The sequence below is a fragment of the Melanotaenia boesemani genome, chromosome 23 (genome assembly GCF_017639745.1).
Source record: "Melanotaenia boesemani isolate fMelBoe1 chromosome 23, fMelBoe1.pri, whole genome shotgun sequence".
NCBI classification, from domain to species: domain Eukaryota; kingdom Metazoa; phylum Chordata; class Actinopteri; order Atheriniformes; family Melanotaeniidae; genus Melanotaenia; species Melanotaenia boesemani.
The window spans coordinates 20,264,272-20,290,146 of NC_055704.1; the positions used below are offsets into that span (position 1 = coordinate 20,264,272).

At 38.5% G+C, this 25,875-nt stretch overlaps 1 protein-coding gene across 3 annotated transcripts in view; it reads left to right on the forward strand.

Annotated features, from left to right (window-relative positions):
- ptpn12 (protein tyrosine phosphatase non-receptor type 12) overlaps positions 1 to 25,875 on the forward strand; it is a 41,987-nt gene that overhangs the window by 8,956 nt on the left and 7,156 nt on the right. For all 3 annotated transcript variants that reach the window (XM_041976944.1, XM_041976942.1, XM_041976945.1), the window contains exons 2-14: positions 8,341 to 8,449; positions 11,864 to 11,940; positions 12,081 to 12,176; positions 12,664 to 12,702; positions 13,183 to 13,254; positions 13,408 to 13,467; positions 13,730 to 13,872; positions 14,542 to 14,608; positions 14,712 to 14,789; positions 17,167 to 17,265; positions 19,095 to 19,180; positions 22,859 to 23,048; positions 23,920 to 24,889. In XM_041976944.1, the coding sequence (XP_041832878.1) occupies positions 8,341 to 8,449; positions 11,864 to 11,940; positions 12,081 to 12,176; positions 12,664 to 12,702; positions 13,183 to 13,254; positions 13,408 to 13,467; positions 13,730 to 13,872; positions 14,542 to 14,608; positions 14,712 to 14,789; positions 17,167 to 17,265; positions 19,095 to 19,180; positions 22,859 to 23,048; positions 23,920 to 24,889 (2,086 nt within the window). The remainder of the gene's footprint in view (positions 1 to 8,340; positions 8,450 to 11,863; positions 11,941 to 12,080; positions 12,177 to 12,663; positions 12,703 to 13,182; positions 13,255 to 13,407; positions 13,468 to 13,729; positions 13,873 to 14,541; positions 14,609 to 14,711; positions 14,790 to 17,166; positions 17,266 to 19,094; positions 19,181 to 22,858; positions 23,049 to 23,919; positions 24,890 to 25,875) is intronic.

The following is a 25,875-nucleotide window of genomic DNA, read 5'->3' on the forward strand; positions in this document are numbered from 1 at the left end:
TAATGACCAGTAGTATATAGGATTGGGTTTGGTATTGTTTTGTTTTTTTTCTATTCAGTTACTTTCTCATAAATCAAGCTGCTAACCTGTCACCTGGCACAAAGAAACTTTACTACTAAAGGAAAATCGGCAGTGGTAGCCTAGTGTTTTCAGAGGTGGACTTGCGTCTGAAGGACCTGGGTTCGAGTCCCTATCCTTCACCTGGGCTGTCAGCTTAGGTGAACCAGTGAACAAGCTCTCTGCAATTGCAACTGGGCTCAAGTTTAAAGTGTGGCCCAAAAAAATGCCCATAAAAGGTCAAGATTTCTGGGTCCTGTGCAAACAGACAGAGGCCAGACAGACAAGAAATAATAAAACAAACAACATAACGACACAAGGATAAATGAAAACAAAAAATAATAATAAAAATGTGCAATGAAGCCTGATTTTCTTCATCTTTAAAATATTGACCTGATTATAAATAATCATATGGTGAGCTTTAAATAATATAAAAACAGCTTTATATACAAACACGTCATTAATTACTCCTGAGCTTGGACAGCAGCCTGCAGTCTGGTCCCATGAGCGCGTCAAGATGCACATCCTCGTGGTGTTGTGGCTAAAGGGGGAAGATTGACTGTAGAATGAATTTTCATTACATACTGTACAATAGTTTCATACTTACTTACCTTATAGAGTCTGTAAAGCAAATTTCCACCTGCTGTGGCATCATTTTAAAATGAATCCTCCAGGTGAATCTGACAGGTGTTATAACCTTGATTTCTCAATAAAACAAATTAATATAATATAATAATAAATTTTAATTACTAAAGACTACATTCAGCAGGTGGATCTGGAAGTCACAGGTGACTTGGACATTTATGGAGTGATATTCTTGTGGTTGGAGCAACAGATCTGGCGTGTGTGCAGTGTTTTTTGCACCGATAGTGTTAAGAATTAAATTCGTCTTGACTGCGACTTGTTCTTGAATTAAATAAATGGATGAAAAATAGTTCAGTTTTCCCTTGAGGGAATTCATAACATTTGGACATGATCTGCAATATCTTACTTTAATCCTAAATAACAAAGTGCTTTGTACATTACCAAAAATGATTTAAAAATCTGACAAAAACATTGTTTTAATTATTGTATTTTAATGAACAAAAGCAGAAAACACAAATGCTGATTCTGTTTAAACGTGTTGGCACAAATATGAAGATTTTTGTGAATGCTACAATTTTCGGAAAATGGTCGGAAGTAGGAGAACAGATTTGTTGTAAAAGCGGTCGATGAAAGAGAAACTATCATCAAGTGCAGGTAGATTTTCTGTCTGGCTCTTTCTCACCGAACACCGACACTGTTCTGGTCCTGGCTCCGTTCTCAAGCCTCAGAACCTTGGTGCTTTCTTGCATTCCGGACCATGTTAATACCAGTTTAAACAAAACCAAAGTGGGTGGACTTTACTCCACAAGAGAAATTGTGGGGGCAAAACAGTGAATGGCATTGATTATCTGCAACCTTGCTTTATGTAGTCAACCATCTTCATGCACAAGATCCACGGGTGGAAGGTGGTACTCAGTAACGTCTTCGGTTGTAGCTGCTGTGCTGGTTGAATTCTGCGTCCCTGTTACCTGGTTTGCTGGTCAATGACCCATCACTCTGTCTGGAAGCCTGAAAGATAGACCTGCAACATGTAGTCCTGCTTCACTTTTGCCCAAGTCTATTTTACTGTTGCAGTATTCCTTCTTTACTATCTAACTCAGCCTTTGCTGAAGCCACGGTTTGTGAAGAAGAGCCACTATTTTTTTTTGTTCCAGTTGAGAAGTGACTTTTCAGGTTCCCAACCTGTAAAGAAAATAATCACATTACAAACTATGCTAAGAGTTCAACATTATATGCTGAAAGCCAGTAAATTAATTTTGAATGAGTTTCTTTGTAGTTTTTGTCCAGAGTGAAGCTAACATGCTGCTTGAGCTTCATCTTGATCTTTTCTTCTAATTTCCAGCAAATGTATTTCTCAAAACGTCAAGCTAATTCTTTAATTCCTGTGCTGGATTAATTCTTAGAGTATTAAATATTTATCACAGCTATCTTTTGGTATAACTAAATATGTCTTTATACAGAAAAAAGCAGAGAGAGCATCAGTCATGCTTATTGAGTTGTTAGAAGGCAAGCAGAGCAGCAGACTTGCCGAGAGCTGTACAGCCCCTTTTTAAATCTCTGCACTGTTGCAGTGCATCTTTTCTCTGCTTGCTAGCAACACAAGAGATGGATTTTTTCCTGAGAGCATTGTAAGGGATGACCTATTTTAGCTTGTGTGTGTCTGCACGGAAGGTGACCATCAGAAAAGCCTGTCTGACACCAGCTCTCAACAACCTCACTTCCTGGCCACACACACTCAAATACATTTCCCCTACCGGCTCTGCGGGAAAAGCATGTTTTCTACCAATCGATGCTCGCTGCTGAGTTCAAGAAACAGAATGTGTTTCTCTCTGTGTATGTGTGTGAATTATTTAATGTGCCAGGGAAGTACAGAGATGCTGGCTTACTCAGCCAGGAGACGGAAAGTAGGTTAGACCCACTAACAACTCTTTTAGCCTCTACAAGGTTTTCTTTACTAGCTTTTTTTTTGTTTTGTTTAATCTTTCCCCTCTATCTTAACCTTCTTTTTTTGCCCAGTGACTGCCCTGGGATGAAGCCATTCAGGGCCAAGTCAAGTCATTGTAAAGAAATGTGTCTATGAACACACATGACTCAGCCATACCCGGAAGGGACTCTGAAGTTGGTACAGGCCTTTTGGGGGCTCCACCTCTATGTGTGTGATTGTGTGTGTGGCAGTGGATGCCGAACGTTCACAGGAAACAGGCCAACTCAGTCAGGCTGTTAACTTCTCTGAAGTGAATAATGGAAGTAGGAGGGTAAAGAAAGGTGGGTGCACATAATGAACAAAGCCAGGAGGGACATGGACATAAAACAAAGCTGATGCACAGAAATCCATCAGCTGCTGGAATTTGACTAAGCAGCATTAATACATTTTGCAGATGCAACTACATTTTTGTGTAGGTTTGTGTAGGATATTTGAACGCATTCTGCCTGTAAAAGCATAAGAAATATATTAAAGTTATTCTTTTCTGAAAAAATGAGCATTTTTATTGTGGTTTTAAATATGCTTTTTATGATAATTGCTTGCAACAGACTTAGCAATTTTCTCTAAAGTCTGTGGTAGTGGAAGGCTTAGCTACCATAAAATGTATTTATACCCTTTTATGTTTTGGAGTAATGATTTCTGCCGCATTTTTCCACCTCACCCTGCTGATCAGACAGAAAAAAAATATTAATCTGGGGAGCATTTTTCACTGTTTTACACCATTTCATAGACTGAGTAATCAATAAGTCAAAAGGAAAGAAAGAAAAGTCAATAAACTAATTGATTTTTTTTTATTTTTAACCCCCAAAAGACTTCAAGCCATAAGGAGAAAATACGATCAAAGGATGCTCTGCTGTAATCACATTCCACATATCCTCTCTTCTTCTGCCAGATTACCATCCAGACTCGCTCTCTTGTTTGTTATATTTTGCAGAAACTGATACACTGCCAAGCCGACTGTTGGATAACAAACAAGAACTGAGTGAAAGAGTACACTTGAGTCCTGATAGCAACAAGGATATTAATTCTCTTTGCCCCCTTTCTCTGCACCCACCTCCAGATGCTATTGTGAAGCGGCAGAGTGTGTAAATAGAACGTGTGAATGGAGGATAGAGACCCTGAATAAAAGGGCCCATTAGCTTAGTTAACAAGAGCCTCTTTAAAGCTTTGACTCTCTTGTCCTTCACCACTCTTTCCTCTCCCCATCCTCTCTTACTAATCCCCGTGTACTTTTTCTTTTCTCCAAATAATTATTTCTCCTTCACTAAAATGTTTTCTTCTCCTTCATTTTTTTGTTATATATGAAATGAAAGTAGATGCAGTAATAGCATCCAAAGGTTGCCCCCCTGTTATATTTCTTTCTTTTTGCATCCTTCAAGCACAGCCATTATTCTTGTAAGCACACACACACACGTGTGTGTGTTTTGTGTAACAGAGGAAGTAAGTGTAATTAGAAACAGGCCTCGTCTGTTGGACAATGGCAAGGAGACAGAAAAGGGGCACTTGTGTAAGTTTTTTTTAGCCTATTAAATGACACTGGAAAAATCATTTCATAATAATGACTTAGATAAAAGACAAGAAATCTGGGTTTTTCCATTTCCCGCAAACTTTTTAATAAGATCCACAAAGAAGATTTTCACTTAAAGTATAACTACACCCCCTACTTTTTGCGTAGCACCCAATGCTCAATTGGAAAAATGCACGAAACTGCAAGGGTTGGGGTGAGAGGTGTGTGTTGATCAGCGAGCGGAGAGTGGGCAGGTCGGGATACACAGGCAGAAATGATTGACAGACAGCAGCTCAGCTCACTGGCAAGATGGAAAGCGAGATTCACAAACCAGCTACACCACAGAGTGTCTTTGAGGTGAAAGACTTTTCCCCTCCTGAATCTCCTCAGGTACACATGAACCAGGTGGTCCTGAGCCGTTAGCACTGTTACTCTGGCCTGTCAGCAGCTCTGGAAAGCTGCGGAGACTCGCGGCAGGTCGTAGCAGCTGCAGTAAGTTATGGCTGCTACGATTTGAGCTGCTGTCTCTCCTTAGATGAGGATCAGCAGGTAAAAAATAGTCTGCTGTTAGTTTTACACCCAGCAAAAGCACAAATTCATCACAATGCAAGAATATTTAATCAGATACTCTGTGAAAGAATAGAAGCGCATATTTAAGGAAGAACTGCTTCATTCTTCAACCTCTGAGTTGGTTAAAGTTTAAGATATCTACTTCCCAGGACTGACCCTGTTTTCTTTTTAAAGAGGTGTTAAATGACACGTTTAATTCTACCTTTCCACGACCACTACCTTTCAAAGTTAGCAACCACTGCTGTGACACAATCTCTGAATGGGGTTTAAGGTTTTGTCGCGTCAGCTAATCCAGATAGAAACATTTATGTCAAACCTGCTTCATAGTGCGCTTCTCTGCTCATGTGATGCTCAATCTCCACCATCTCTGTGGACAGAGTCTAGCAAGCGCTTTCTGAAGTCGCTACAGAATTTCACTTTTTGACTTTTCTATTTACAACTCCACTGTGGTCCTGAGCCATCACAGTAAAACTTTTACAAACCTTCAGCTGCTAAACTTTTGGAGTCATAAAAAGTTCCTGCTGCTAAATTTTGATAGCATTCACATGTTATCACTCTCAGGGGCCCTTTTTGATTGTCAGTATTTTTTCTTTCTGAGACAGTGAGGGTAAAAGGCATCTTTACACTGTTTCTGTCTCTGTCACTCCTCCCCACTCTTACTCTCAAAGTCTGAGAAAGTCAGCGTGGGCGTTCAGGCTTCTGGAGCCTCGTGAAAAATGGCCCCACCTCTTCTCTTTGGCCCTGACTACGAATTTCCCTCTTGTTAATGTAACACGGACATGCACTGCACATCCTGATATCCTGAGTTACCAAAGACCTTTTTCTCATGTTCTAGTTTCCCCATTCAGCGTACGTCCGAGCCACTGTAGATGCAGACAAGCAGGCATGTTCGAGATACGATAAATGGATTCTTCAAGTGATCTTAAGCTAAAGAAAACCTTAAATAAATCCAGCTTTATTTTTTTTTATATGAAAGTTGTCTTTCGATAATATTTGAGGTATCAGATATTGCTGCACAGTGTGGGCCTCACATTACGCTCCTACACACACAGTTAACACAAGTAGCACAGAGGTGCCCTAAAAAGATAATCTTCGTAAACCACAACAAGAGACTTTCAGTAACTGAGGGAGAGGAAGCAAGAGAGAGAAAAGAGTTAGTAAGAGTGGTATACACAGGGACTGTGGGCGGAAACACAGCTGTGCAAGTGTGTATGTGTGTGTGTGTGTGGTAATAGCATTAGAGCTCTTCTGGCCTCATGTGAATTACATTTGCAGCAGAGGTCTGCTTCTGTACTGGGCTGCAGCCCAGGAGACAAACATGCACACATGTTTGAAAAGTCAGGCTGTAATGACATCAAGTAGCTTCCATTTGTAGCACATTTCACCTCAATTACAGCAAACTGGGGAAAAATTTGCACATTTCCCATTAAACTTGTGAGATTGTGCAGCAGATAATCAGCATGTGTTTGAGAAATGCAACACAAGTTTGGATCTGGTCTTAGAGACATCATCTGGAACGTAGGGATGATTTATCATGGTGATAAATATAACAATAATCAAATCAAATAGCCAATTATTGACCAAGGAAACTGCATTGACAATAACAGCTGCGGTTCACTCATACAAATTAAATGATGGCAGTCAAACCCTAGACGTTATGTAGATGAAACAAACTCCTTTTAGACAAGAAATCTCTTCTGTTCACACTTTAGGTCCTAATGCTCAATTCAAAATATTTGTTTTTTGTGTTGTTGTTCACATAATAGTCTAAACTAGGGGTGTGCCATCTTAGGGACTTCACCATTCGATTTGATTACGATTTAGGTTGCTTCAGTTATTAAATGATAATCAGGATTTTCAATGCAACTTTTTTTTCCCCCATTCTGGGTTTTTTTTCTCACTCCGTGGCTACTTAATACTTTAAAATCTATTCCGTATCTATTAATTCAAGTAACCAAACAAACTTAGCTCCACTACTCCACTCCACTATATTTTATTTATGTCAAACCATAAATAAATCCAACACAAATCCAACATATTTTTCATATTATGCTCATATTTTTCTATGGTATCTACAGGACAACAGGAGCAACAATACGTTGTCAGAATAACGTAGCCTTGGCATCAATTCAGCATCACTGACTACAAGCCGACTGTATGCAGATGGAAATTCTTATAAAACCACTTAAAAACTTCAAAACCCAGATGACTTTACTTATAGTTTTTTTTCTGTTAATATCTTTGCAAGTGAGGTTGTAATGTTGTCTAAACACATATTGTAGCATTGACTTATTAGCATCTAGTGCCTTCTTCAAAACTGCATGAGATTGAACATGTAATGTAAAAGTGTTATTATTTTATTTTGGCTTTAAAAAACTTGGATATAGAGTAAGTCCGTTTTCATGTCTATAAAAAAACAAATTTACATGTTACGACGTTGAACCCAATCCACAAAAAAAAAAAGCCAATTTATCCTCCTTATTTATGAAGTTTCTTATAGTTTCCCAGCCTCACATTTAGAATTAAGTGTCCAGAAACAAAGTTAGCATACAACATTGTTATGTCATCTTGGGGTTCGTGGCTCAAAAAGTTCGGGAACCACTGCTTTAACTCATCCAGCAATGTCAACAAATGTAGCTGCAAACAGCCTTGTGAATGCATCTGTATGTGTCACATGTACTGCTGGTTAAATAAAGCTTTGTGAAGTCTGAAAATGAAAGCAACACTGGATTTAATCATACTGGTTACACCATTTTAACTAGTTTTGTTCTGGCTCTGAACCAGTGGAATCCTGTGGAACCACTTTGGGGGAAAACCAGTTAGTGCATCAGTCTTGCATCTTAGTGTAGCTTCTGTGTTAAGGATCATGCTGTCATTAACATTGCTGGGTGCAGGTCACCTGCTTTTTTGTGCATAAATTCTGAAGTTATTTGTAGAAAAATTGCAAAAAAAGAAAAAAACTAACTGCTGGATTAATCAAAAATATAAATGTTAAGTTTTGTTAAATGTATGTGGCATGTTTAAAGAAGAAAATTGATTCTTGCTGTATCTGAGAGTCCTCTCTTCCTGGCTACAGTGCTCAGCGACGGCTGTAGAAGTTCTGGTCTGCTGTCAGATGAGACAATGTAATTGTAAATTCCCATTTACTGGTTGTGTCTTCATCAGTGTCAGTCACTATTAGGTTTGGCTAATGCAGCTTCATGCAGTGTCACACAAAGTAGAAAAAGGAGTGTGTGTGTGTGTGAAACTGCCATGCTGTGGTATAAATAGTTGTTGCAGAAAGGAATCTAGAATTCATGTCAGTATATTTTTATCACACTATGTCACATTAATCTCAGTGTATTTAAATGTAATAAAAAAATCTGTCGTCCATTCACACCTTTGAAACTCTAATGGTCTCGTTGGTTTACAATGTGACTCGTGCTGATCCTATCATTTCAGTCTGACTTGTATTACTAGTTTACCCTGTTCTTTTATAGTTTTTGAGTTTACGGTAACCTCTCAAAGTACACCAATGATTGATGTTTTTGATCATGCTGTTCCTGTTCATTGACTTAATTTGCACTTGCTATTAAATCGTATGTAATCTCTATATAACTATTAACCAGTATTTTTTCTTTTGTCCTGTTTCCTACAGCGGTTACGGCGATTATCAACTAAATACCGTACAGAGAAGATCTATCCCACCAATGTAGGAGAGAGGGAAGAGAATGTCAAGAAGAACAGATATAAAGATATACTACCATGTAAGTACAGGTTCATCCACAAACACACAAACACATTGCTCAGATGAATGAACCTTCTGTACAAAATTAACTTACTTAGCTTACCAAGCCTAAATATAATAGGACTTTTAAAAATTGTTATAAATGTATGTCTGTTATGCTTCTGTAAAATAAAGCTTTTTAATTCTTAAGTAATTAAACTCAAATCAATGAATTTCCATAAAAAAAATCTTGAAATTGGACTTAAAGTAAACATTTTCCATGTCGGACAGGGCCTGGTCATCCAGAACCATAAATTCTAAAACGTTGTTATTGCTGTGACTTTCTGGCTTTTTTTTGCGAATTCCTCACGTTTTTTTTAAAAGATTTGCCAGTGTTTGTCATTGCTGTGGTTTGTTGCGCTTTTCCTTCAAGGCAGGAAACTCCTCGTGCTTTTCCACGTGATGGCAACCCAAATGCGTTGTTAAATCTGTCGCTGGTGTTAAATTTGGCAGCATTCGTGCTGCTTCTAGAAACTCCTGCTTATTAGGCATGTCGCTCACAGTGACTCACGTGTTGCTGCTTCTCCGCCTACCAACTCAAAAATTTGACATGCAAGTTTGCGTAACTTCCCGTAACTTGGGTTGAGCAGGAAAAAAAAAGATGGTCCTGAAACCTGATCCCTTTACTTTAGGAAGGATTAGCGAGTATTTCCAATGCTACTGACGTATCGGCCCAACTCTAAAAGAAAGGGTACACAGGTCCCTTTTTCTATACACACTAAGAGGAGAAGCACTAAAAGATTGACTGATTTAATTCATTTTTTTCCCTTTAACCTTCTGAGATACATCTAGCAGCTCATTTTCAGTTCTACCACGTGGGGCTGACATCCACTGCTCCATTAAAAGTAATCAAATAATTGCATTATTATCTCAGATAGTATCTGATCAATCAAAAATCTAAGTCCACCACAATCTGCAGGATGCAGAGCAATGTCAGACTTTATTCTTAGTTACAGGACTGTCGACAATAATAACTACTGGAATTAAAGGTTTTAGCCCTCAGGCACTGATGATAGACCTGCTACTGCTGGCAATGGAAAATTAATTAATTTGTTTGCTTTAGTGGGTGTTGCTGTGTTTATGAGAAAAAAATAAATGACATGCTGCTTTTAGTATATGAATGGAATAGGATAAATACTGATATCTTTCCTCCTTTTCGTTAATACACACCTATATTCTGTTTTAAAATAAATAATGGCATGATGTAATATGTCATGTTGTTCATTCGAAGTTATATGAACCTCATTTTAAGCTCTGGTGGCTGGAAAGGTTTTTTTTTTCCTTGCTTAAATATATCCATATAGTAATGGAGCATTTTTATTCAACCTAGCTACAGCTTGTAACCCTATCACACAATCATTTGCCACAGTCCAAGATTAAATGTTCTTGTCTAACAATAGCTAAAGACAATTTAAATTAAAGCATAATTAATAATGTTGCATCACTATAAATGCTTTCTAATTAGGCTCATTGTGTTACAATTTTATAATGACAATGATCAAATAAAAGATATGCTCTATTTTTAATATGTGGGGTGTTTAAAGTGCATGCTGAATAAATGGTAAAATTTGAAAAATGTTCTGGATGTGTATATTCTGGAAATCAGATCTCAGTTCCTTGTTCCACCTGTTAAAAAAGGCAAGCAGCCAAAACTCCAAAGTGACTTGTCTTGACTGGAACTTGTGGATAGAAGGAAGCAGGAAGACACAACTCCATGCTAACAAAAGACTGTAGCACTGTGCTTAGGCTTTAGTGAACTGTGGCTGATTATTGGCGAATTTATGTTACAGTTAGCGATGTCACATTTACAGATTTTCTTGGTTAATTGTTATAAAAGAAATAATCATGATTTTACAGTTATTACTATTATTATACGCTAATTTCCCAACACTATAAATGTGTAAAATCACATGAGCACACCTTATAGGTATTTGTGTTTTTAATAGGGCTGTTAAATTTGATGCGTTAATGCAGAGAGATTCAGCTGTGGAATTACACAGTTTCTTTTTCCTTTGCATTAACACATAAGCAATCAAGTTATTACTTGTTTCATATTGAAAATCCAGATTTGACATTATCTCCACGATGGAGGCTCATTTTGGACATGTCTGTGCCTTATCGTATCGTATGGTATCGAATCCACCAAAACCCACTTTATCCTCCTTATTTATGAAGATTCTGATGTTTTCAAGCCTTTTATTTAGAGGAAGGCTGCAAGATGTCCTATTTGATATATAAAAAAATGTTTTGTTTCGTGTGCACGTTGAGCTGATCTGCTCTTTTGGTTCAGATATGATCTTTGATGATATTAAGGAAAATTTAATACCATGAATAATTGTGAAATTAAATATTTGTGACATCCCTAGCTATAACTGCACTGTGGGTACAACATCAGAGTATTTTGGATAGATCTATATTAGAAACGAGTGTTTTCAGCTTTACCTCTTTATATCTGCCTCCAGCTCCTACTTTGTTTATAATAAATGCGTTTTCTGTCATTTACTGTGCATGTTTTCAAACCGATGCTCCAGCAACAAACAAATCCTTCATAAAGTGCACATGTACAGATTAAGACCAGATGCCATCAAGTAGTTTTTTTTTTTTTTTTTTGCACCATATGTCTGCAGCATTCACCTCACATGCTGCCATTCATAGCTACATGTTAATGTTTTGTGTGCAGTTTTGATCCAAATTATTGCCTCACAATATTAATCTCTGCACAGCCTTGGTACCCACATCATCTTGCAGCTTTAAAATTTTATCTGCTTAGCTTTAAATGTCACTGTCTGATCAGACAAATCCACATTTAATCTAAGGTGATATCAGCACTGTCAAATGTTTTAACTAATAAGCAAAGTAAATGTAGAGGAGAGAATAAAGGGAAGAAGGTATACAACTAAACAGGATATAGAAAGGATTTTTTTAGAAAAATATACTTTAAAATTTCTTATATGTTTGTAGAATTATTTATATTTTAGAGGAAGTTGTATAACAGGTCATGTAATGGTGTCTCAAATACACACTGACTTCTCCCTGTACTTATCGACCTCAGGGAGAGCTTAAATGACCCATCATCTGTCCTAATTTTTTTAATATACTTTTATCCTCTTTTACTCCTCTTTTCATCCACGCATCCATTCATTAAAGCTTTTAGTGAATGAGCTGATAATAAGGCAAAGGAAGAACTGGTTCATCCGTAACAGATGCGCACAGACCCACACATACTGTACTCAGGAATGAGGATAAAACATAACATCTTTGGAGTTTTTATCCCCGTGTCCCGCTTTGCCCTTTAACTCTTCTTTAAACCTGTCATTATCACCTCGTTTTTTGTGTTCTTTGTGTATTTCAATATAAAATATTTAGGCTTATTTCCCTTTTTTCCCCTCACCAGTTGACCACAGTAGAGTGAAGCTAACATTGAAAACAGCCAATCAGGACACAGATTACATCAATGCAAACTTCATCAAGGTAAAAATTGTGACCTCGCTTTGTTATCTGCTTTATGTGTGAAATATGTGCTGGGTTGTATTTTTGCTGAAAATTCTTACCGGATGGAATGATGTGTGAGTACTGGTCTGATTTTAGCTCATTGTTTTTTTTCTTTTCAGGGTATGGGTGGCCCAAAGGCCTACATTGCAACTCAGGGTCCACTGCCAAACACTGTCATTGATTTCTGGAGGATGAACTGGGAGTACAACGTAGCTGTGAGTATGGCTCAGTCAGATTTTTGCAGAACTAGCCAGCTGGTGTTATTTAAAACTTGCTTTCTTCAAAGCCATTATAAATACATTTTCACATGTATGAAAATTAAATAAAAAATACTTTATTTATCGCAGATGGAATTTGCAATTTATTTGTCTGCTGCACAAGATATTGTAAAAATCAGAACAAAGTAATCAAACAGGTTATTTGTATTATATTTAAATGACTTTTTAGGTAATTTACAAGTAAAAAAAAAATCTGCATGGGTGCAGAGGTGATGATAGGGGCTTTAAGACATTTAAAGCTAATTGGGAGAGTTTATGCTGGAACCAAATGGGTAAATATAGGAAGCTGTGATCAGGTTTAATCAGTTCACTGAGAAACTTTAGATTTCAGATACTTTAGAATGAAAGAGAATGATTTTATACACCTAAAGAAATTCAGGGTTCATCTTTTGATAGTAATTCGTCCTGTTTTGTGTCTTTGCAGGTTATTGTAATGGCTTGTCGAGAATTTGAGATGGGAAGGGTAAGAACCTTGCTTGTGTCAGTCCATGCCATGTGTATGCATGCTCAAGCATTTGCATTTATTATCTCAACCAAGGCTTCAAATACACTTTCTATTCCACCCATTAGACTGTCTCCAATGATTGTTTTCAAGGATTTCTGTTGAGGATAGTTTGTCCTTGATGAAAGCATTTGTGGTATTTTTCTTGCCTCTCTTCGATGTGTTTATGAAAAGAGAGGCGAATCCATCAGGAGCTCCGAAAGCCTTGACTCAGTTTCCATTGATTCACAATTAAATAAATAAAAACTATGAACAATAGTTTGCACAGCTTGTGTATACCCATATAAATGTGTTTTGCCCAAATGTGTATTTTGGTAGTCTTTAGTCATCACTAATCCACTGTTTACTTAAAAACCAGAAAGTGTGTGTGAACAGGAAGTTGTGGCATCTGTCTGGTGCTTTGTTCTGAGCCAAAACTCACTTCTCTTTCTCCCTGTGTAGAAAAAGTGTGAGCGATATTTCCCACCACTCAGTGAGGAACCTCTGACTTTTGGTCATTTCAAAATCTCTTGTGTAAGTCATTAAATGTGTAACATCACAGCTGTGAGTAGTAATGTCTAACAAGTAGAGGGGCTAGTTTTCAGACTCTCGGATTTCTGAAATTCCTCTCCGATGACTGTTTCAGTCAAGTATTGTGTAAATATACCCTTTGTCTTTGTTTTCTAGGAATCAGAGCAGCGCAGAACAGACTACTTTATCAGGACTTTGGTAGTCCAGCATGACAATGTAAGTTCTAACTCACTTCTACCCCCTCAAACAATGCAAATCTGCTCGTTTAGTCCAATTATTGCCGTATAATTAGATAATTTTTCAGGAACAGCTATAAATTCTCAGCCTGCTAGATCAGTTCTGCTCAAACAGCACCACAACATACTTAAATAAATAAAAAGTAAACATTTGATTGTAACTGATGAGCTTTGTAGTTTTTCTCTGTCAGTTTTAGCACTTGGTCATGTGGTTCAGTTGTAATCTTTAGCTTTGTTTACAGGAAACTCGGAGGATAACTCAGTTCCATTACATGAACTGGCCGGATCATGACGTCCCCTCATCATTTGACTCAATACTGGACATGATCGGGCTAATGAGAGAATACCAAGGGAATGATGACGTCCCTATATGTGTACATTGCAGGTAAAAATAAATGATACTATACATACTCTGAAACACCACCATGAATAAAAAAATATGTTTATATACTTCAATACTTAAACTTTAAATAAAATGAATGATTCTCATGAATGTTTTAATTAGAGAAATTCAAAAGATTCCCATTTTTACAATGTTCATAAAGTCATAAACACTTAAATTATCACCAAAACAAAGAAACACACCAGTTTTGAACGCTATAAACTCTACTGCAGACATGCTTGTGCACACTCGCCGTGCACACACACTCGTCTCCATGTGTGTGTAATAAGCTGTAATGAGCAGCCCGGGGACATTTCCGGGTTCCTCTGTTACACAGCAGGACTCAAAGCCGTGTCTCTGCGACTGTGAAGATGCTTTGTGTGGGTTGATGTAGAGAAAGTCACAGAGAGCTCTGTGGCAGCGTGAGCTCAAGTTTTATGATTTTATCCATCAGGCTCGATCAGCGTCTCTGTAGCTCCTGTCTCCTTCCTGTCTGGATGTGGTGTTGTTACATTGTGTTTCTTGAGTCCTATTTTTGGGTCCCAATCTCTCGCAAGATCAGAAATCCAGAATTGATATTTGTGCTTGTAAAGACGTAGTGAAAGCTCAAGTGTGTGTGTGTGTGTCACATATGCTGACCTTAATCAAATCTGTATAACTGTGTCTGTACAGTGCAGGCTGTGGGAGGACGGGTGCCATCTGTGCTATCGACTACACGTGGAATCTCCTCAAAGCTGGAGTACGTAACACACAAACACATACCTTTCAGCTGTTTATTTACCATGAAGTAGCCTGATGATTGTTGACTTTTATACTGTGCTTTCCTTTCTTTTTTTTTTAAGAAAATTCCTGAGGAATTTAACGTTTTCCGGTTGATCCAAGAAATGAGGACGCAGCGACACTCTGCTGTTCAAACAAAGGTTTGTTCTAGTAGCTTTTATTTTTATCCTTAAAGCCCTTAAAGAAATATTCATTATTGTTAAGTTACTGTCCTGTAAATATTTTTTTCTAGAAGAAAAATTTCACATTTCTTGATTTTTTAATAAGTATTGATGCTTTAGGACATGTAGTTAATTCTTAAGAACAATTAATGAATCCTGTGCATGAATACATTTCTACTGTATGATGATTTCACTTCAGGAAGTGCTGACAACTTGTAAGTCTGATTGGTTTAACAAGAAAAAGAAGTTTTCTGAAAACATGTTTACTGATATCAGTGAGGATATAAAATATTCTGTAGATCTATAGCAAGACCAGTTTATGAATTAATAAGAATCATATAAACCTACCTAATAATTTATCAAAAATAATGACAGAAGTTCGATTTAAACTTGAAAATGCCTTTCATCTACACTCTAAGAAAATAAAGTACCTAATTAAACATTTAGGGGTACAAAGGACTGTACCTCCAGGGCTCGTCTGGTCTTTATAAGGTACAAACTGAACTGTTTAGGGTACAACATTAGTACCTTTGAGCATACCTCCCCAGTGACAATCCTCTGTACCCCTAACGGTACAATTAGGTACCTTTGAGGTATCTCTGAAATGAGGATCTCATTTTTAAAAGCTTTTCTTCTTCACCAGCAAACAAAGACTGGTCTGTTTTTCTTTTACTGTCAGGAAAATAGTTGGACTTCATTTCAGTAAACGTGCTTATGTTAATAAAAAAAAAAAAAAAAGACAACAGTATAAGGTGTATGGCATATATTGCTTTGAAAATTATTCCAAGTACATGAACGGAAGTAAAAGCTAATCGCTACCATAGAATAAAGAGCTAAAAATAAGTTGTTAAGGTTAACGTACTTTTGATTTTTGACCTTCTTTTTCCTTTTGCTTGTGCAAGCGGTGCATTAAATACAGGTGTAACACACTCCGGACAGATTGACGAGTGCAACCATTTTATAACTCAAGGACTTTTATCTCCCTGAATGTTTGTATATGTATTCTGTGTTCATCCCCCCCTTAGCTAAGCTCAGGGAAGAATGACATGGTGATAAAACAAGACAGTTAAAAGCAGAAAAGGGGTGGGTCTTTGTCTCTGATTGGCTCTTATCAGCATCTGTACACCATTTTATGTGTTGGTCTGAAATTGCAACCAAAGCACGTTAGGCATCCACTACGGTGAAGAACGACAGGCAAGTCGAATATAACTTTTAAGATGAAGAAAAACTGGCTTATAAGAAATTTGTTACTGTTCTGTCAAATCCACATGTTCCCTATTCCTACCCTGACAGCTGTCATGTCTCCGTGGTAACTATCCAGGCATCAGTAGGGCCCTATGACGTCTGTGATGTGAAAAACACAAACCGAATCACAGAATTCCACAATGAACCTGGAATATTGTGGAATTTGCTCATATGTGGGAGTGATCTGTTATCCCACCAATTTAAGAGTTTCTTCAGGGTGCCTGAGCCAAATGAAACCAGAGCAGCCTCCATCAAACTCACCCCATGTGTTTGACCTGCACCTAAAAGCTGTCCTGAAGAAGATCAATGGGAAAGGCACCAGTACAACCAGTTAGTCTGGAGCCCTGGTTCAGAGGTGGCCCAAGACACGTTTATCCACATTCCTTATGCAGGCTGAACAAGATGGATTAACAGGATAACTGATCTCTACAGAAATAATATTGAATGTTTTTTTCACATCCCAACAAACTCACTGTATCAAGAATATTTACATGTAAACCAGACTTAAGAGAGAATAAATGAAAAATTAAACAGACGATTTTGAAAAGATCCAATAGCAAATTTGGGGATACATTATCTCTATACTAAAAGTTTTACTAGTCTACATTGTTGTGATCCTGTCAATGCAGAGTCTCATTGCTGATGATTGTAACTGTGCAGCCATGTAAAATGTTTTTGCATCAATCAAATAAGTATCAAAGTTTTTTAAACTCCATGCTACATGTGCACCCATTTGTTAAAAGTGAAGTTGAACATGCTGACAGTCCGTGAGCCATGGGAATTCAAGGCTCCCTTTTATAGCTTAGTCTTGGGCCTCTCTTCTGAAAATGCAATAATACTTTCAAGCTCTCCAAAATAACTGAATCAATAACAAAGCAAACCAGTGTCCATCAATAAACTCCTTTATCATTCTTACGCAGGTTGTCTGACGCAGTGAATGCGTTTGCTTTGGTATCGATTTGCTGAAACTTGTCCTTTCTTCTTCCCCACCTTAGTCACCTCCCCACCTTTCTCTTTGAATCATCCTGTCTGACCTTGTGCAACACTTTTCCCCCTACATGTCCTGCCTAATTACATCAACATCTTCTTCTTTTTTTTTTTTCCTCTGTAGGAGCAGTATGAGTTAGTTCATAAAGCAATCGCGCAGCTCTTTGAGAAGCAACTGCTGCAGCTGGAGAGTCCCGCCAACACGCAGATACATGATGGCATGGTATGACACACTCGCATTATGCATTCTGTCTGCTGTTAAAGAAAGAAGGATGTCGCTGAGTAACACACAGGAAGGAGGAGAAGAAACACAAGTAGTTAGTCACAAGGGGATAGAGGGTAGAAGAAAAAGAGGAGTCGACTCAGAAGGGATGCTGCAGTGATTACACCTAAAGGAAAGACATTTCCGCCAGCCTGGTCTTAGAGGATTGCTCAGTTGGACCTATTTGGGGATGTAAGGAGAAAGCCTTTACCACTGGCATCTTTTAAATTTGCTTACACTGTCCTCCATTCCCCCCCAAACACTCAAACACACAAACTAAATACAATACTATCGCTTATCCTCCTTGCCACGTATTAGAAGTCCAACTCAGTCAAAAAGTTTACTCATAGGAGGAATGAAAGGACAAACCGCAGTAAACAGCTCATCCATTAACTTCAAAACATTAAGACTTCAAATATCCTTTAAGGATGAATTGTAAAAATATTAATTAATAAGAACTATATGGATGGGGTGAAAAGCATCAGTCTTTTTCATTGGTTTTACTTTTAGAAACACATGGGCTGTTTATTCCTCTTGTTTTGTTCTGTCAGATCTGTCTCCTGAGCTGTGTTTCATCTGGACTTTTTGCTCTTCTACAAACAATAAAACAGTGCTATGAAATATTATATAACAATTTTACTTAACTAACCCTGCTATATAAATATATATATATGTGTAAATGTAAAAGAGTTACAGAGAGGAAATGGTTAAATGAGAGAGTGTGGAAGATCAGACATGGGATACAGTAAAGATGAGAGAGTTCACTGGCAGCATTCCAGCTGACTTCCTGCTTCGGAAGCTCGGATGACCTCATCCCACTCCCATAATGCACTTTGACTCTGAGAATAGACACATCCTAATGGGAAAGGGAGACACACAAGACTTTTTATTGACTTTTTTTGTCTTCAGTTGACGTACTTTCCACACTGTTGGTGGAAATGAGGACAGAAACTGACGAAGTTGCATGAAAGTTTGTGTCATTAAAGAATTCTTCGTTATGCATTTGTTGCTGCTGATTATGACCTTGTTATCTTACAAAGTTGCAAGCCCAAAAAGAACAGCGCACTCGGCTAATCATTATCAGTGAACTGTACTAAGTTCACACACACACACATTGACTTATGTCCAGTCAGCCATTGCGACTCATTATAACACCCACATAGGTGTTCTCAATGGCAGCGTGAACAATAAGCCTACACATACATACACCCCACGCTTGTTTTTGTGTTCGCTTGTACCCCCCCACAGTTCATTGACACATTCCTACCAAAAAGACTTGCATGCACAACCTCAGAAACCAGCTTTAACTTATTTTTTTTCATATCATATACCCTGGATGTTCTAAACTTAGTGTCTGTGCAGGCTGGACTGTAGCTCCGGCCCGATTTGCCTCTCTGATGAGTTTATGGTGACTGAAGTTGTCTTGTTATCTTCTCATTATCAGAGATGAGAAAGTCAAATTAACGAGTCAAAGTGGAAGAGAAGAGGAGAGGGAACAGTACTTGGAAGGACGGGGGCATCTTTCAGAAACAATTTGGCTCTTGTAAAGAAATTTTGTAGCAACCTTGGGAAACCTCTGCTCCAGAAACATCTATGGGAGATGAAAAAGATTTAGATAACCAGAGCTTAAACCATGAATCTGAAATGGATCTAGTTGAGGACAACGCTGAAGTATTTTGTTGCTGTAGCTGACAGATAAATAAAGTGGAAGAAAAGTTTTCGCTGCTGCATTTTTGGTCAGTTTTAGAAAAATATGTGAGGGGGGAAATGATTTTTGTCTGTTGTTTCAGGATGAAAGCAGTCCTGACAAAGCAAGCCACCAGTCAGATGATGAGAAATGGGACGCTCCACCTCCAAAACCTCCCCGCGTACGCAGGTAAGACACAACATGTTTGGACAGTCCTAGTTTTTTAATTTGCAGCTTATCTGTTGATATTGTTCAAGCCAGTTCTTGTCTCCATTGCAAAAGGAACCCAGCTGAAGAATAAAAAGAGGCTCATCCTCCACAAAGATGGGTTAACAGGTTCACACAGGGGTGAAGAGTGGGTGTGAGGTGGCCTGTCACTGAACACAGCGGGTGTTGTGTTTTGTTGGAGAAACACCAAAAAAATAAATAAAGAAAAAAGCCCACAACAGTTTGCATAGAGCACTCCATGAAAACATACAAAGCTAATCAAACAAAAGCAGCAGGAGTTCTTTTCACCAGAGCTTCTGGCACTTTAACAGCCAGAGTCTACTTCAAGCTAACTTCTGTTTGGTTCTTAACAGCTGCCTTAGTAGGAGCTGTATTTATAGATCATTTTGCAATACTCTGCAACACTGCACAGTGTTGAACACACCATAGCCCAAGGCCTCCTCAAGTAGAACCGTTTTCATCTTTTTCTCTTTGAGGACAAATAGTCTTTCATGCACATGCACATATCTTTTTAAACAGACTGTGTGTGGGGTAAATAAGTGTCCTCTGTCTTTAAATTTTCTTTATACTTGTTTATTCCTATTACATCGTATCTTCTTTCCTCTCTCTGCTCCTTTTCCTCCCTCTTCTCTCGGGCACCAGAGTTCTGCTCCACATACAGTCTATCCACAGAAAGAAAAACCTCCCCCTACCAAAGCAGAAATACGTACACCAACAACATTTTTACAAAGTTGTCAGATGCCTCAGAGTTGCATCAATACTGATGCTTTAATGTCACTGGGATTTCTTGTTGCCAGGAGACGCTGTCTCACTTAATCGATTGCTGGCAGCATTGTAATTTAATGAAAACATCATTTAAACATTCAGAAAAAAAGGTTATAAGGATCAGCTATTGCATTTTCTCATGTGATACAACATGTATTTTAAAACATAAATGCCTATATTTACAAATAGATCATGTAAAAATCAAGCTTTCTCTGCTGATGTTTCATATGGAGCATTTTCTGAATGTCTGTTTGAGGTTCTTGCATTTAAAATGGCCACCATGTCCCTCTTGGTTTCCTTGAAATGCCTTTTGTCCCAGCTGGTTTGATGGGAAACATTTTCCAGGGATCCTAATTTAGGATTTAGGATGTAGCTGCAATTGATCTGTTTACTGAATAGCTTCTTTCCTGTTTTTAGTAAAACATACAAATGTGAACTTAAAGATGCTGCCAAGATAGCAAACTTTCTTTGGAAAGTGGAACAGCAGGGAGCGTGAACACCTTTTTCTTCCTCTGAAGTCTCCCTTTGTGTCTTAGTATGTGTCTTCCCTCTGTTTAAAAAAGAAATAATGTGAAGGCCTAGTTTAAGCCTGAAAGTATTTCTGTTGATGGTAGGAGCTATTTTTAGCAACATAAACCACATTCTGCCGGCCACACTCCCATTGGGTCACTTTAGTGGACCAAGTGTGTGTATGGAGGAAGTTCTGGTTGTGTGTTTGAGGGAGAGATGGAGGGAGATATGACAGGAAGTCCATAGAGGCTGGATACTGAGTCATGGTTATATCACACCCACAGACACATGCTTCAACATCAAACCTTAATACTTAATGGAAATATGTTTATAGTATCTTGATTCTGAGAATTTTTTTGCATCGTTTTGTCATCTGTCGTCCATACGGGAGGCTGCCAGTGTCATCTCCTGAAGTCCTAAAGACTGAATCACATGATCACTCAAGCAGTGAGCTGAATCTGTGTGGTTTCCACAAGCAGTTGAATCATTTTCAGAGCTGTCGGTGTGTTTCTCCCCTCAGCTCAGCCTGAAACCAGAAAGTGCCTCTTACACCTTCCCTTCTGGAGGATCTCAGCTTTTCAGAAAGCAGGCAGGTCCTACTATGACGGTTAAAAATGCAGCATCTTCTCTCAGAAATAGAAATGCTGCAGCCAGAGTGCATATGAGTAGGTCAGATTACAAAAAAAAAATCAAGATCAAAGTAAAAACTTTCTAAAAGTGGCCAGAATATTTTTAGTTTCATATTTATATCTGCGTAGTATTTTATTCAGTTGATGTAAACCACATTTCTTTCTACATGTAAGTGTTACTGTGGTTGTCGCCCACAGCCTCCTCTTCTTTTTTCCCCTTGTTGAAACCATTTTTTTCTTGTGCTGTGACTTATTAGTGTTTGCTCAGCCTTCCTTTAGGAATCATTAAAATTGTATTTTCCTCATCTAACTGGGCCTGATGAGTCGCTGTGGCACCTCAATACTGAAATCTCTGTGGAAGCACATTCATATTAGCTGTTACTAAATATATCTTTTGCTTGCTCAGGGAAGAATGATTATTTAAAATGGGAAATGCTTGAGGGTAATTAATGTCTTCATTAAAGAAAACAAAGGGATAATGTTTAGCCTGGAGCTCTGAAATAGCCACTACGTGACTTCTGGGAGGCAGCTGGATGCTGGAGGTTAGAAAAACTTTGCAGCTGGATCCAAGCCTAATATACACAACAGTGTTTTATGCAGAAAAACAATGATCTGTGCCTCCCACCTTTACTGAGAAGTGTGTTCCTATATTTATTACTTGAAGGAAACTACTTATTTTTTTATTTTGCCACATTTAATTGAAATTGTTTTCCAGAATAACAAACAATAACTCACACAGTCTGTCAAAGGAGGATGAACGGAACAGAAATGAGGCTTAACGATGAAGACTTTTACAGTTCGGCAGGGGAAGGAAATCCCCTGTGCTCATAGCTTGCAGGCTCTCCGAGTCAGACTTGGGCTGCTTTTGATCCATACAGCATTATGTGCATTCACTCCCGTGTTCGCTTTCTTCAGTCATGTGCTTTTGAATTAGCACACCACCACATCCTTTCACTGTTTGTGGCATCTCTGTCTTTGCATGCACACAGCATGTATGTATGGTGGATGGGAGCAGAGTGCACCTCTAAAATGCTGTCAGGAAAACACACTTTGGATCATTTTTGTACTACAGTAACATCATTTAATCTTTTATGCTTCTTTGTGTCAATAAGTTGCTGAATCAAGAAAACAAAAACAACTTAAAGTACTGTAATGCCTTAAACCCTGTTTAACTGATTCAGAGGCTATTCACAGTTATGTCAACCTTAAAACCACAAAATATGGACCCGAGCTGTCTGACAGCAGAAACCTAAAATCTGGGAACATGTAATTTGTCTCCGCGGTGCCACTGTGTGAGTTTCTGGCTGGACTTTTTTAAATTCTGCCATCTAGTGGTGAAGATACTTTTCAGGAACTTGCTTTTAGTTTTATTCATATGTGAAATACAGTTTAAAAAGGTTCATTTCATCATATCTGTTTTATCATCCCCCCTTTCAAAGAGAATAATTTAAACATAGAAGTCTTCATTTCTCATGTGAGACTGACCCAGATGATAAAATTCTTGTCTTTTTATCCTCCTTTATTTTATTTTAACTTAATCACAGTTTTAGAGCTAATTTATCTGTTCAGTATAGACATGTTTCTATCTAAACAGGATTTCTGTTTATATTAAACTTTACAGCAAATTAAATGTGTACGGTGGGAAGATAAATTTGTCTCTGAATGAAAAAACTCAGCTTGGTTTTATTTTTTTCCTTTTCTCTGAGCCTGCTTTTCTGTCTGTTTTACTGTCTAGTTCCCAGGTAGAAGGCGATGTTAAAGAGGAGATTCTCCAGCCCCCTGAGGCTCATCCTGTTCCCCCCATTCTCACCCCATCTCCTCCCTCAGCCTTCCCTACTGTCACCAACGTACGACAGGAGAATGACCGCTACCATCCCAAACCGGTCATACATGTCCTGTCTACAGCTCAGCACAACGTGAAGCAGGTGAGCTGAACATACAGAATATTTACAGAGAGGTAGATTAATACAATAAAAAAATAAACAAATACATTTAAAAACTGCATCCCTCAACTTCATCCGCTCAGCCACACATGCACAAAGCAATAAAACAACTTTGTTCTGAGACTCAATAAAAAGCAGGAAATGGGGAAATGCTATCACAAATAAATCTCAATAAGGAATCTGCAATAAGGAAACACCAGAGGCAGCAAAACAAAAGGACAAAATAAGGCAATCATAAAGGAGCCATGTGTGCAGTGCTGCTAATCTCTATAATAACCAAGTATTTTTACCATTTTAGGGCAGTTAGTGGTTGATTCTTGGTTCTCCTGCTTGGTCGCACTTTGTTTTCACAGAAGTTAATCATGGCTGTACCTAATGTTGGTTATCATTTCCAAGTGATGTCAAATATGTATATATATATATATATATATATATATATATATATATATATTTAAGCAAATCCATTCGATATGGGAAGTTGTAGCTGGAAAACGTTTTGCATTTCTTACCTTAAAAAGGTCTAAAATGGCTCAAGGAACACCTGAATAACTGCTTGCTATTTATCTGTCTCTTCATTGCTTGACCAGTCTAACTTAATTATAACATTTTAGCTGAGCTTTATCAAATGATCATTGGTAGATAAGTCTTACTCAACTGCTTGTCTCATACAACAAATTTGAATTAAAAATAGGTTTGATTTTCACTAGAATTGATGTACCTACAGTTTTTGTGTTCAGTCGTAAACTGGGATTATTTTTGTTTTGGTGAATACCTCAAAAATCAAAATGTCAAAGATTTATTTGTGAATGTTACAGGAGATGATCCATCTAATTTTTTGGTTAATTAATTTCAGAACAAAGATGTGGACCAGCATCAGAACCAGTCAGAACCCAGTGCAATCAAAGAGACGAGTCCCTCTGAGCTGAAAGAGCAAGATCTGCCAAGCCGCAATCAGCAGACTCAGGTCTCAAACTTAGATCTGAATGACAACTACAACAACAAATTGTCCTCAACGTCGACAAAGTCAGAATCAGGCCAAAGCCAGACTCAGACCCCCTCGCCCAACTCCTCAGCTGTAGATTGTTCTGGTGCTCCTCGGATCGAGAGGAAGCTCAGCATTGAGATTAAAAAGGTGCCGCTGCAGGAAGGACCTCGTAGCTTTGACACGTCCTCCTCTGTGGGAGTAGCAGGCGGACAAGCCACCAGTTTGAGTAACAGCGGTTGCATATTGCACAGAGGCCACGCCTTCAAAGCTCGATCCGGTCAGTCCCTGTTGACGTCTAGCTCCTCTCTGTCGGAGGACTCAGGCACAGAGGGAGGATCAGGCGGATGTGGGGACAGTCATGCCGATGGGGGGGTCCTCGCCAGACCAAACCACCTTCCTGTGAAGAGCGGAGAGAAGGGAGAGACTCAGGAAGACGACAGAATGGACATGAAGGCTGGCCACGCAGCGTGGACGCAGCACCGCAGCAGCCCCGAAAAACTATTCCCCAAGACTTCTTCCTCCTCTTCCTCCTCAGACAGAGTTGCTCCATCTTCATCTTCCTCTTCCCACCTGTCCTCTTCCTCCTCTTCCTCCTCCTCATCTTCCACTCCTGTTAGGACTGCCCTAAGTTTCACCAACCCCCTGCATTCTGATAACTCGGATGAGGAGGGAAATGGAGAGATGCCTGGAGGAAAGGAGGGTTATTGTATAAATGTATCCACGGCGACAGCCATGGTAACTGCATCCTCTCATCATGAATCCCAGCAGCTGGTCAGAAAGGTGTTGCCCATGTCTATTGCAGGCCAGATCACTCCGTCACCCTCTTCAATCACAGCAAGTATGTCAATCATCTGCTTGAAATTGATTTAATTCCTTTTATTAACTTGTTACTTTTTTGATAGAATCAACTGTGAACAACTCAAGTAATCACTAAAGTTTAGCTTAGCTTATTAGTCCTTTACATGCTAAATCAGACAATCTGTCTTCATTACACACAGACGCTCAGAGCAACCACATGATGAGTTTTTTTTTTCCCCAGTAAAGCTTTAGACAGACCACATGCTAAAGACAAATTGAGTCTGTCACCATACAATAATTTAGCAGACTCAGAGGTAGAAAAAACAAGATTCTTGGAGGAAAAGGGAAAAGAAAAGAGAGAAAATAAACAGCACAATAGAAAAGCAGTGAGATAATTCCCTGAGTGTCTCATGAAGCATGACTGACTAATTGGTTTTGCAAGGAATGCTGCAGATGTTAGCAGGAAAACATCTGTCAAACTCCTCTTCTTTCAGCTTTTGTGTGCGTGTGAATTTGTGAATGAAAGAATCCTGTTTTTGTTTCTGTTCAGGAGTGTGTGAACTGCACGTGCATGTTGGATGGTGAGGGATCAGCACTGCATGATACTGATAAGTGCACTTGTGCCTCTTTGGTGCACATTGGGTTGAACAAAGCAGCGTCTCGCTGTTTGTGCCTCGGTTTGGCTCCTTGCCATGAATCACAAGATGCGGTTTAAGTCCTTTGGGGTGTGAAAATTAAGTTTTGATTCTGAGACCAGATTCTGAAAATACTTGGGTGTAACTGATGTGAAGGAGTAGTTTTAACTGGACTTTGCTTTGAAAACTACAAGGGTGCATGATCTTTTCTGTGTCTTTTGGTAATATCCTTACTTTAAATTGGTGTGAATTAGTCTGTGTTATGCTGCAATAATGTTAAGTAATCTGCTAAAAAGTGATAATCATATTTGCTGTGTCTCATTTAAACCAAAGATCACAAACAGCTGCAATCTTTTAATCAATGTTTGACTGTTAAAGGCTTAGCATTTTG